The sequence below is a fragment of the Camelus ferus genome, chromosome 2 (assembly GCF_009834535.1).
Source record: "Camelus ferus isolate YT-003-E chromosome 2, BCGSAC_Cfer_1.0, whole genome shotgun sequence".
Lineage (NCBI taxonomy): Eukaryota > Metazoa > Chordata > Mammalia > Artiodactyla > Camelidae > Camelus > Camelus ferus.
The window spans coordinates 63,598,985-63,613,495 of record NC_045697.1 but is presented as its reverse complement, the minus strand read 5'-3'; the positions used below and the strand labels follow the sequence as shown (position 1 = coordinate 63,613,495).

Genomic DNA, 14,511 nt, shown 5'->3' with positions numbered 1-14,511 from the left:
AGCATTTACTGTACTGACTTGTAATGATTTGTTTTCTTGAATTTATCACATAACATATAACTGCAGATGGACACTTAACCATTAATTGGGTTCATGCAGTGCTGCCTTGACTCCCTGTAGTGATAGTAACTGAGCACACCCAATCTTTTTCTACTTACATTTTGTTCTGATTTTTCTGTTACCACAATTTACCAGCCTAAGAGTATATTATTTCAAGTTAATATTTACTTATGTGTTTTTGTGTCATCTAATCATATTTTATGATTGTTATATAAAGTTGAAGTCATTATTAAACATTTTATAAAACTGAAAGGATTAAACTGGGTTCCTATGTAGCATGTTTGTTCATATAGATATCAAATGTGTCCCTTTCATAGATAAATCAATAAAGAAAACATAAAAGTAAGCAGAACATATTGAAAAGCACAAAGAGTGCCTTTGTCTGATACTCAGGTACTTAAATATGTTAGCATCTCTTCCCTCCTCTATATAAATCTGTAAGATAATTCTAAAAATCATTAAAGTGATAAAAGATCTCATATTATGTTATACTACATTATGCTTCTTTAAGTATCAAATTTCACATCAGACATTTTTGCTATGCTAATTATAATAACATTAAAAGACATTACAATTATACCTGTATATTCTGGTAGTCTCTACTCATCTATGGTTGGTTGGTATAAGGCTTTATGCCCCAGGGCTCAATATATTGTAAGTACTTAGTAAATATTTTCTAAATAAATAAATAAAAATAATGTGAACCCATGAAAACCATGATTCCTAGAAAAATTCAGCTGACACAAACTAATACTCAATTTATTATTTTGAATATTTTACCTGCCTCTATTTTTTCCAGTTAAAGATAATTACAAAGTGGATACCAGACCTGAAATACCTGAACAGACAAATCCATTTTAAGCCACTTAAGCAAAATTAATCTATACTATTTCGTGAACATAGGTTATTTCTTGTAAATGTCTGACAATCATAAAAGGAACTTAAGTCATCTTCCTAAAAATGGTATGACATAATCATTTTTAGCAAATCCCCTGCTATTTGGAAGTGCGCATTGTAATAACCAATCACTGTAAAGTGTAAACAACTTTTTCACTTTCACTTTTAAGCCACCTTGTAACATCATACCCCTAAGCTTCATATTAGTCTTTGAATATGAATGCACCCAGTTTGCAAACTGTTCTTACATGTACAATAAACTCTTACTAAATGCTATGTATTGATTTGGTGTTTTTAATTTTGGCTTTCTGATAGTTTCTTGTGTTGGAAGTAGGATTCAAAAAAGACCCCCCCCCAGTGACTCCAAGGCCAGTAAGTAAATAGGTGCTGGTACCCACAGAACCCACTGAGCACAATGCTTTCGCACTGACCCTGAAGTTTGAGGCTGTCTCTCTTAGATATGAGCTCTGAGCTCTGCTCTCTGCATTTTTGGGCTTTCTGACTTTATTGTGCATATCTGTAGTTTGTTTATTGAAGCTTCTTGGTACGTCATTTTGTTCAAAAGAGGAAGATATGTGATTCCCTATGTCTTGGAACAACTGTTAAGAAACAGGACCCCTCAGAGTTCAGATGTCTTAGGGAATCTAAAGGCAAAGATGGGTTCCATCTAGTCTAAAACTCTTTCTGCAGTTCCTCAAAAAACTCTTGTTTTTTATGTGTATACCCACTATGGACCTGGAGCTTTTGCCTTTTTGGAAAATTGGTGATTCTGGGTAATATGGCACATTAGACGCAATAAATTCAATAGACATAAAATCAAAAAAATTCTTAGGTTATTGGTGTGCCCTTAATAAAAGATTATAAAAGTGTTTTAATGTTAATCTACTTAGGAAACAAAGATTCTCGGCCTTATGAAATTGTTTCCTATGCTTCCTGTTGTCTTAATCAGGTTTTAGATTACTTAGAAAAACTAAGTCTTTCCAATATCTCAAGAGCTAAGGCATTTTTTGTTCTGTGTACAATTATGTAACTTTCTGTATTTGATCACTTTAAAATGAATACAAATGTAAACGCATATGTTACACCTGAAACTAATAATGTATGTCAATTAAACTTCAATTGAAAAAATCCTCATGTTCAGCTATTCTAAATAATCATGGGCATATGTGATTGCTAATATATCATGCACCTTTGTAAATAAATAAAAGTAAAATAACTACTTAAAATAGTAGAATGGGAATCTGATTATAATCTGTTTAGGTTATTTAGTTGGTTAATTCCTGGCTTCTGGGAATCTCTGTTCTGGGGAATTTTTTAATCCTTGGCTGTCATCTTCCATTTACTCAACATATTAACCTCTCTAATGTGTTGTGTTCTCTCAAAGGTTTTAAGTGTCTGCCAGCAGCTACTCACATATCACATGACCCATCAGGATTAGAAAAACCTCAGCTCATTGACTTGAGCACCCAAGTCTATGCTGATGACGCAATTGTTAACAATGACTAAATGACCCTCCTTCCTGATGACTCAACTGGTAGAAACAACAAATAAATTATTTTTCTGGCATCAATAGTGGTAATCAGTAGTCACGGTACACTAGTTGCTCATACTTTTAGCCTATGGAAAGAATGACCAAAAATGGGAAATTGTTAAAATTAAATACAAAATGGAGATGAGACTAAAGTCACATAAACAAAACTGAATCTATCTTATTTCATGAACATAACAAAAGTTAGATTATTTCTTGTAAATGTCTATGACAATCATGAAACAATTTATCTCCCTAAAAATAGTATGAGGTAATCATTTTTAACCAATCCCCTAGCATCTAGATATACTCATTGTAATAACAAACCACTGTAAACAATTTCCTCACTTTCACATTTAAGCCACCCTGTAACATCATGCCCCTAAGGTTCATATTAGTCTTTGATTTTGAAGGCATCTAATTTTCAAACTGTTCTTATATGCACAGAAACATCTTACTAAATACTCTATGATCTGGTGGTTTCATTTTGCTATTTGTTTTTTGTAAATTTCTAAAGTATAATAGCATAAGATTGTCAGAGTCTGTATATCAAAACTTAGAAAATTAATTATTGGTAAACACTTGGGATTAGTATCTTTTCATAATTTGTGTATTTAAAAATTCTATTGATATGACATTGTGACAGTAAAACACAGGATGATAATACTTTTCACCTTGTGTGATATAAATATAATTAAATATAAATGTGAATAAAATATTGAAAAGACAAAATATGTATTCCTAACATTTTGATTAATGCTCTCTTCAAACATAATTATTTTCTATATTCTGAATATAAATTTGTAAAAGGTCAGTCTAAAAAAGTGAGAACTCTAATTTCATATGCATATATACATAAGTATATAACTATATTTAGACTAAAATTTAAGTAAATGATAGCTTTGGTAATGCTAACTACCATACTGATGTAAAGAATATTGACGTAACTATTTTTCTTACAATGAAATAGTTTGAATCTGTGTACAATTTGAATTGATTAGTATAGCAGGAATCAATAAATTATGGATTAGCAGTAAGTAATATCAAGGATTTCAGTGGGTACTCAAAAAGTGAAAAGAAGACATGCAGAAAGATGGTTTGACTTGATTATAAGTTTCAGTAGACAATCTTTTCATTAAATAAAAATGTATATTGTGTATTGTGGGAACTTCAGATGATCATATTTTTATATCATAAAAGTTAAAAATATAATACATGATTTGGGAGATAATTTGGTAAGGCTTTAACATTAAATTAGAAGGATAAAAATTACAGGAAACTTATTTGTTTCAGTTGATGCAAATTATCTCTTTTTGTACCAAGAAAAGCCTATGGTTTGAGAACAAGAAAGTCATCTTTGTTCACACATTTAAAATATTATACTTGTCTCTTAAAATCTCTAGAGATACTTATACAAGAAAAATGTGCTTAATAAGGTTGTAAGGAGGTAAATGAGTAAAAAATATTGTTGGAATAAAACTGTCACCATGATTTATTCTGACAAGCACACTAATGACATTTAGGTACTATATAATCTATTGCCCTAGAAAAAAAAAACTATTATAGACATGAGCATGAACATTAATTTTAAAATAACTTTAAAAAAGCTGGACGAGTACTGTGGTAACATCAACAAATTCTAGGCAATTCAGTAGACTGTCTTGATTATAAGCAGCCATATTTTTTATAAAAATAGAAATATTTCAACATGTAGTGGAATGACTGAAATATATCTGAAGAATATGGCCCAAGTAACATATTTATGTCATATATCAAAAATTGAGATAGTGTTATATACACATGAGTAGAAATTTCTGAATTAGATTCTTCTGGAAAACTATGATGCAATCAAAGGATTTTTATGTCAGTATATTTACCAAATAATTTCCCCATTTTGGCCACACTGCCCAAGGCAATCTACAGATTTAATGTGATCCCTATCAAATTACTCATGATTTTGTTTAACAGAACTAGAACAAATGATCCTAAAATTTATATGAAATCACGAAAGACCCAGAATTGTCAAAGCAGTACTGAAGAAAAAGAACAAAGCTGGAGGAATAACCCTCCCTGACTTCAGACAATATTACAGAGCTACAGTAATCAAAACAGCATGGTACTGGCATTAAAAACAGACATATGAATCAATGGAACAGAATAGAGAGCTCAGAAAAGAAAGCTACAGACCCATGGTCAATTAATCTTCAACAAAGGAGGCAAGAATATACAATGAAGAAAAGGTAGTTTCTCCAGCAAGTAGAATAGGGAAAACTGGATAGCAGCATGTCAATCAATGCAGTTAGAACACTCCCTCACTCCATACACAAAAATAAACTCAAAATGGCTTAAACACTTAAAGACATGATAAATCTCCTAGAAGAAAATAAAGGCAAAACATTCTCTGACATAAATTTTAGCAATGTTCTCCTAGAGCAGTCTATGCAGGCAGTGGAAATAGGAGCAAAAATAAACAAATGGGACCTAATTAAACTCATAAGCTTTTGCAAAGCAAAACAAACTATAAGAAAAACAAAACAAAATGATAACCTATGGAATGGGAGAAAATATTTGCAAGTGATGCAACTGACAAAGGCTTAATTTCCAGAATATATAAACAGCTTATACAACTTAATAACAAAAAACAAACAACCAAATCCCAAAATGGGCAGAGCACCTAAACAAGCAATTCTCCAATGAAGACATACAAATGGCCAATAGGCACATGAAAAATGCTCAATATTGCTAATTAGCAGAGAAATGCAAATCAAAACTACAGTGAAGTATCACCCCACACCAGTCAGAATGGCCATCATTCTAAAGTCAACAAATGATAAATGCTGAAGAAGTTGTGGAGAAAAGGGAATCCTCCTATACTGTTTGTGGGAATGTAGTTTGGTGCAGTCATTATGGAAAACCCTATGGAGATTCCTCAAAAGACTAAAGATAGACTTACTGCATATTCCAGCAATCACACTCCTGGGTATGTATCTGGAAAGAACTCTAATTCAAAAAGATACATGCACTCCAATGTTCATAGCAGCACTCTGTATGATAGCCAAAACATGGAAACAACCTAAATGTCTACTGACAGATGACTGGATCAAGAAGTTGTGGTGTATGTATACAATGGAATACTACTCAGCCATAAAAGATAATAAAATAATGCCATTTGTAGCAACATGGATGGACCTAGACATCGTTATTCTAAGTGAAGTAAGCCAGAAAGAGAAAGAAAAATACTATTTGTGGAATCTAGAAGAAAAAATAGAACACTATGAGCTCATTCATAAAACAGAAATAAGACTTGCAGACACAGTAAACAATTTTATGGTTATTGGAGAAAGGGAGCAGGAATAAATTTGGCAGTTTGAGATTTACAAATGCTAGCCACTATATATAAAAATAGACAAAGTTTCTTCTGCATAGCACAGGGGACTATGTTCAATATCTTGTAATAATTTTTATAAAAAATATGAAAATGAATATATGTATATATATGTATGACTGGGACATTGTGCTGTACACCAGAAATTGACACACTATAATTGACTGCACTGCAATAAAAAATAAATAATTTTTTAAAAAATCCCACATTTTAATTGAAACCAGAGAAAAGAAAGACATAATAGTGGGTATTGGTTCTGTGTCAGTTTTTCATGGTTTTTCCACTTCTGGGCATATGATTGGTTGGTTCTCCCTGCCCCTTTGGAGTTCATTAGCTGGCCATATAATGTACTGTATTTTGACCAATGAAACGTGAGCAGAAGTGTTATGTGACATCTCTGAGTGGAAACAGAAGACCGATAGGCAATTAGAGATTTACTCTTTCCCTCCTCAGAGGCTGCAACATAATAGATGAAGATTGTTCTATCAACCTGAGTCTTACAGTAAGGGTGGAGAGTTGCTTGTTGGCCAGAAATAGACACAAGCAATAAACAAATAAAAGATGTTGAAATCACTAAAATTTGGAATTGTTTCTGCAGCATAACCATGGATTCAGTTTATTCTGTTCTATTTGGGGAACCATATAGTGCAGTGATTAAGGGTGTGAATTCTGGAATAAGGACTGTTTGGATTCATATTCCAACTCTGTCACTACTCATAAATCATTTGGGAATTTTATGTCACCTTGCTGTGTCTTAATATCCTTCTCTATAAAATGAGAATAGTACAATCTATCTTGTTTTTGTTTAAGATTACATGAGTCAACACATAAAGCACTTAAAATATTGCTTGGCACATACTAGCACCTAATAAATATTAGCCATTATTCTCTCCACTTGGAAGTACAGTACCTTTCATTTGCTCATTTTTATAATACTAGTATGATTACTTATAATTATAATTGTAAAAATCAAAAGCAAAAAGTAACCTTAATAGAATTTTATTTTATATTTTTAAGTAGGTATATCATCTATTTTTAAGCAGCATATGGCAAAATGATATATGTGCTATTTTCCTGTTAAGCATAATATTTGATTTATAAAACTACCTTTTCTAATTATGATAAATAAAAGTGAGTGCAATGAGAATAATGACACCAATAGTTTACTGTCATCATTTGGAAAGCATTTCTTTTTTCTCTGGTATTAGTACACCAAAATTTTCCAGCAGGGGTAGCACAAGTAGACTCAGTATGAGAAACAAAGTATAGTGGAGTGAGATTTCAACGACCAGTACACCTGTGATGTTGGAGACAGTTTTGTCCGCTTCAGCTTTTCAATTATTGGTATGGTTTTCTACCATATTTGTTACACTGATAATCAGTGTTAAAAGGAGTTTGCTGATGTCCAGCCCTTGGGAGTCTAGACACCTGTTCAACTTAAGAGAATATAAAATATGAATCATGATTCTCTTTAATATCCTGTCTTTTGGTCCATGAGTGTTCATATATAAATTCTGAATTAGAATAATGATCCTATTTTGCTCTGAAAAAAAATAAAACAAATCTGAATACTTTAAGCTCTGATAAACTTTCTGTTGTGACTTTGCATAAATAGGTAAACTTTTTGAATCAATTTTCAGACAAATTACTTAACTAAATCAGGACAGTAAGGAGACTAACTTAAATTACATCTAAGACCCACTCCTCTCCAAAATCTTTAAAAAATGATTGAGAAATCTTACACAATGTGTTCCTCATTTAAAAGAGTTAATACCTAAGTTGGGGTGATAAAAACAAGTAGCATATACAAAACAATCATAGATAAATTTAAGTATTCTGTGATTCACATAAGAAAACTATAGAGAGCTATGTTTTATTTTAAAGTACAGTCTCTGAAAAAAGAATACAAATAATAAAAGGAGTTAGTTTTTTTTGAAAAGATAAATAAAATTGATAAGCCTTTTTAGCCAGGCTCATCAAGAAAAAAAGAGGATCGAAATAAACAAAATAAGAAATCAAAAAGGAAAAACTAAAACTAACACAACAGAGATACAAACATAAGAGAATACTATGAGCAGTTATTATATGCCAACAAATTGGACAGCCTGGAAGAAATGGATAAATTTCTAGAAACATACAATCTTCCAACAATGAATCAGGAAGAAATGGGTAATCTGAACAAATCACTAGTAGTGAAATTAAACTAGTAATAAAAAAACTCCCAACAAACAGAAGTCCAAGACTTAACAGCTTCACAAGGGAATTCTACCAAACATATAAAAAAAGCTAATGCTTATCCTCAAATTATTCCAAAAAGTTGAAGAGAAGGGAACACTCTTAAATTCATTCCATGGGATCATTATTCTGACACCAAACTGATCCCAAAAACAGTATCAATGTAACAACAACAAAAAAAAAATTACAGGCCAGTATCTCTGATGAATATAAATGCAAAAATCCTAAACAAAATGTTAGCAAACTGAATTAAGCAATATATAAAAATGATCATACACTATAATGAAGTAGGATTTACTCTAGGCATGCAAGGATGGTTCAATATCCACAAACATCAATGTGAATCACAAAATTAAAAAAGGATAAAAATCATAGGATCATTGCAACAGATGCAGAAAAAGCATTTGATAAAATTAAATATCCATTCATGATTAAAAAAAAAACTCAAAGTGGGTGAAAAGGCAACATATTTCAACATAATCAAGGACAAAAATGGCAAACCCACAGCTAACATCACTGAAAAGTGAAAAGGTGAAAGCTTTTTCTCTAATATCAGCAACAAAAGGATGCCCATTATCAACACTTCCATTTAACATAGTATTGAAGTCCCAGCCATAACGATCAGACAAGAAATAAAAGCCATCCAAATTAGAAGGGAAAAAGTAAACCTGTCACTAACTGCAGGTGACACTGTATCTAGAAAACCCTAACATCTCAAACAAAAAAGTATTAGAACTAACAAATGAACACAGTAAAGTTGAAGGATACAAGATTAACACTACAGAAATCTGTTGCTTTCCTATACACTAAGAATGAACTATCAAACAGAAAAAGCAAGAAAATAATCCCATTTAAAATTGCATCAAAAATAATAAAATACCTAGGAATAAACTTAACCAAGGAAGTGAAAGACCTATACCCTGAAAACTATAAGCCACTGATGAAGGATATTGAAGATAATGTAATGAAATGACAATATATCCCATATTCATGGATTGGAAGAATTAATAGTATTAAAATGATCATACTACACAAAGCAACCTACCGATTTACTGCAATCCCTATCAATATACTTATGACATTTTTCACATAACTAGAATAATCCTAAAATTTATATGAATCACAGATGACCTTGGATTACCACAGGAATCTCGAGGAAAAAGAACAAATCTGGACATATCTTACTGCCAGATTTCATACTATATTGCAGATCAATAGTAATCAAAACAGTATAGTATTGGCACAAAAATAGACACATATATCAATGGAAAAGAATAGAGAGCCTCAAAATAAACCCATACACTTATGGTCAATTAATCCACAACAAAAGAGGCAACAATATACAATGGAGAATGGTGCTAGGAAAATTGGACAGCTATATGTGAAATAATGAAATTAGAACATTCCCTCACATCATATACAAAATAAACTGAAAATGGATTAAAGACCTAACTGTAAGACCAGAAACTATAAAACTTCTAGAACTCATAAGCAGAACATTCTTTGATATAAATCATTGCAATATTTTTATTGATCTGTCTCTTAAGGCAAAGGAAACAAAAGCAAAACTAGATGGGTCTTAATTAAAATTAAAAGCTTTTGTACAGCAAAGGAAACCATAGATAAAATAAAAGACAATCTACTGAATGGGAGAAAATATTTGCAAATGATGCAACCGATACAGGGTTAATATCCAAAATACACAAACTCATATAACTCAATACCAAAAAAAAAAAAAAAAAAAACCAACAAAAACACCCCAAAAAAAGCCCACTAAATAACCCAAATACAAATAGGCAGAAGATCTAAACATTTTTTCAAAGACTTACAGATGACCAACAGGCACATAAAATGATGTTCAACATCACTATCATTATAGATGTGAAAATCAGATCCACAATGACCTGTCACCTCACATCTGTCATAATGGCTATCATTACAAAGATCACAAATACAAATGTTGGTGAGGTTGTAGAGAAAAGGGAACCCTAGAACACTGTTGGTAGGAATCTAAGTTGGGGCAGCCACTATGGAGGTTCTTCAAGAAACTAAACATAGAACGACCATATGACCCAGCAATTTCATTCCTGGGTATACATTAGAAGAAAATGAAAACACTATTCAAAATGATGCATGCACCTCAATGTTCACAGCAGTATTATTTACAATAGCCAAGATATGGAAGCATCTTAAATGTCCATCAATATATGATGATAAGGGATGTGTGATACATATATACACAATGGAATACTACTCAGCCATAAAAAATAATGGAATTTTTGTCATCTGCCACAACATAGATGGACCTTAAGGGTGCATGCTTAGTGAAATAATTCAGACAAAGAAACACAAATACTGTATGATATCACTTATATGTGGACTCTAAAAATATAAAGCCAATCAGTGAATATAAAGAAGAAACAGACTCACAGAACAAACTAGTGGTTACCAGTGGGGAGAGGGCAGGAGAGAGGGGCAAGATAAGGGTAGAAAAGTAAAAGTTATAAAATATTGTATATAAAATAAGTTATAAGGATATATTGTACAGGACAGAGAATATAGCCAATATTTGATAGTAATTTTAAGTAGAGTTTAACCTATAAGTGCAATGAATCACTATGTTGTACACTTGAAACTAAGATAACACTGTGAATCAACTATACTTCAATTAAAATAATGATAATAATAAAGTTCAAGCTCTTGATATTAAGGGTCTATGTTTAAATGTAGTCTAGTAATTTTCTAGTAGTGTAATTTTTGGCAAATTTCTTAACTTCTCTGTTTCAGTTTTCTTCCTTGCAAAATGGTATCATGTAACAGTAGCTACCTCACAGGCTCCTGTGAACAGTATTTAAAACACGAAAAACCTTTAAAACAGCACTGGACATATAGCAAGTATCAAAAATGTTACTCATTATTGATCCACTGCAAATCATTGCAGTGTGATTTAAGATAAGATGGAGTTTGATTATGCCTGGAGAATCCCAGGAATATGAAACTTGGTTTCCTCTTCATATGAACAAGTTAAGAGTTAAGAAACAGCTCTATAAACAGGTTAGGGGACTGATGTGAGTAAAAGAACCAAGACTTGCTAGAAATAACACAGTCTGTTTGTGGCAGCAGAACAGATAAATCAAATATTGAATTCAGTTTTTCTTACATATTTTCTTTTATGGGAATTTTTCTACTATATTTTTTAACTAAAGTATAGTCAATTTATAATATTGTATTATTGTGTTATTGATATATACCAAGTGGAAATATAAAAGAATAGAGATTTTACATAAACCTACATCGCAAATAGTTTAAGACCAGTCATTTTATATTCAATAAAATATGTAATGAGGTATGTAATACAACTGAAAGAAGAAAACAAAGAATTTACTCTATTCCAATTTGTCAAATGGATTATTGTTGCAATAGGAGTAATTTTGTACAAATAGCAAATGGAAAAAATAAAACAAATTTTATAAATTTAAGTAAATAGCTCTTCTCTTATGCAGTATATTATAGCATATAGAAAAACTTACCAGAAAAACTTTAAGAAATTTTACTTTTCCCCAACTAAATCATGAAATTCTTGACTTTCAAAAATTGTAATTCCCGAAAGCTTGCCTTAAGTGAAAAAGAAAATGAAACAAAAAGATAATCTTCAGGAAAGCAATCTCCTAACTTGCCTCAAACTGTGTTTTGAAACACAGAAGAGAAACCAAAAACAACTGCAATTTTGGTCAGATATACTTTTTCTATAAGGCATTTTCTTTACAATTAAAGAGAAATGAACAATCCAGCACATTGGGTTTATCATTTTATTCCAATAGAATATCACTTTCTGAATGAACTGTTGAAATCAAATAGGTGGGGGGGGGGGGGTGTTAAAGCAACTGACTCTTCTCCAGGTGAGGAAAAAGAAGAGAGGTAACCTCCTCTAACCTTGTCAACATGAAAACTGTATCACTAGGAAAATAAGCTAATAATAGTTGCTGGAAGGAGAGTCCTTACCAATGGAAACTTCAATAATATATCCCTGGTTAAGGACAGATTTGAGTAAATGAACTTGGAATCTATGGATTTATAAACATGGCTCCCTGAAAAATGTCACATTGTTGGGATATAAAATGTAGATATTTCATGAATAAAAGGTTACCGTGTGAGGTAACCCCGCAAAATCTCACTTGGGGACGTGACTTATTACTCTGAATCAGAGAGTGGATGTTCAATGTGGGATGAAAAAGCTTGGAGAGCTGCCCTCAACCTGGCGGCTCTCTCCCCTCCTTCACCTGAGCTTGATCGCCAGTAACTTTTAATGATTAGTATAACCTTAATATTGGGTAAGATCTATGATTTGTGTGAGTCTTATTTGATAATCTTGATCTTTTGTGTTACACCTCACCAGGACTGAATATTTTTTCTCATTAAAAACCAGCAATATATAATATGTACAGTTTACCGTACAGGAATCATACCACGATAAAGGTGTTAAAAAGCCCAGAAATATATAAAATCAACAAGGTCCTGCTGTACAGCACAGGAAACTATATTCAATATCTTGCAGCAACAAATAATGAAAAAGAATATATAAATGTGTATAAGTGAATCACTATGCTGTACACCACAAGCTAACACAACATTGTAAATCAACTATACTTCAATAAAAACAAAAGCAATACAAAAACCAGAAATAGATTTCCAAGTATATATCACATTCTACTACCAGATGCTGCTCACTTTTTAAAATCAAAGTAATAAAATGTTTTTGGTTTCTATATGTTGTACTGACAAACAAAGCATTAGAAAAACAGTAATACATAGTGTTTATGCATATACAAACTTTTACTTAGGTCGTATTTGCATTACTGAAACAGAAAAGGTAGTTTTCAAGAGGCCAGCCATTGATTTTCAGGATCCTATTCTTAAAATTCATGTGGCTACAACCAAATGGCAATCTGATGACAGATCTCCAAAAAACATAAAACATAACATTGTATAAAAAGTGTACTAGTAATATATATTAAGCCCTAAATCTATATTAACTCAGTAACTTCTTAAAACATATACAAACCATGATGCAGAGAAAATTAAAATCTGTGTAGCATATTTATTGCCAAATGAAGGTATTTATTTTTTCAAGTTTACTCTGGTATTCTTAGTGAAGAAAAAGAAAAGGTACACCTAAATCTCTTTCCAGGTCAGAAATCTTGCCAACTTCATGAAGAAGAATCTTCTGTAAAGAGCCTGAGTAGGAAGGGATGAAATTTATTCACTCTCTCTGGTCATTATATTCAAAATTTATTAGTACTTAAACTTTGATAAACAGTCTGGAATCCTTAAGCTAGTGGTTTTTCTTCCTTACAGGAGTGAGGTAACACTTCCTTCACCTTTTTTTATGTTTAAAAAAATTGGAAACTTAAAAATATATATATCTAAAAAATCTTGGGAGGACATATGGCAACGATCCTTTTACTCTTGCTACATTAATTGTTTTTGTCCATCAGAATCCACTTTGCATTCACATTTGTCATTGTTTTTGCCTTTTCTTCCCTAGGAATGCTAATGCTATCGCATCAAATTTCCTCCTCTTTAAAAAAGGAACTTGGTAAGAAGATAATTTAAAATAAGGGTTTCCTTATTTCATACGTATATAATCTGACCATGATGTTTAAAAATTAAAGATGCAACAAATAGCTTTCAGGTAGTCTTAGAAACATTCACCAGAAAATATTTTATTATCATTTGTGCCTCCTGTTCATCAACCTCCTATACGTACAGTCAAAGAGGAGAATAGCAAAGCAGAGAAAAGCTTTCACAAAACAGTTAAGTGAACACCCAATAGATATACTCAGGATGTTTGGTTTGGGGTAAAAAATAAAAGATGCTAACATCTCCTTTTTCCCTCTGTTTTACAGCCTATCCTACTTTTCTCCATTACAGTTAATGATATAAATGGATTATGTAAATTCAGATATCAAAACACATCACTTGGAAGACATGGAACATTCTAACAGTTCTCAATGCTTATTAATATCAAGAATAACAGTTCTTTTCAATGGAAGATACATATGTGAATCTAAGACTGACACTGGGACTTGTTTCAACTATATAAATCAAATGAAATTGACATATGCTTGAAAATGTACTTGTTAGTTTTTTTAAACATGTCAGCATAACAGTGATTACTATTGCCAAAAAAAAGCGCCAAGATAAAGATTCCTTTTAGAGTGATTATATGTAACAAATTAAGATATGATAGAACTATATTTAGACAGTCCTGTATGAACATATAGGCACAATATACAAAAAATATGAAAAGCATCCTGTTGTTATATTTGGACATTCCTCCCTCTAGCATCAAGTTAAATATGGAAAAGAAAGTATATTTTCTTTTCTAAACAAATATTTAAAACAA

The 14,511-nt window shown here is 31.6% G+C and overlaps 1 protein-coding gene across 10 annotated transcripts in view; it reads right to left on the bottom strand.

Annotated features, from left to right (window-relative positions):
* CCSER1 (coiled-coil serine rich protein 1) overlaps positions 1–14,511 on the bottom strand; it is a 1,107,668-nt gene that overhangs the window by 468,112 nt on the left and 625,045 nt on the right. Inside the window, exon 10 of one of the 10 annotated variants that reach the window (XM_032459752.1) lies at positions 12,761–13,340. The exons of the other annotated variants lie outside the window; for them this stretch is intronic. Coding sequence (XP_032315643.1) covers positions 13,278–13,340 — 63 coding nt within the window. The 3' untranslated portion in view covers positions 12,761–13,277. Of the gene's footprint in view, positions 1–12,760; positions 13,341–14,511 lie in introns of those variants that run through there. 10 annotated transcript variants of the gene reach the window in all.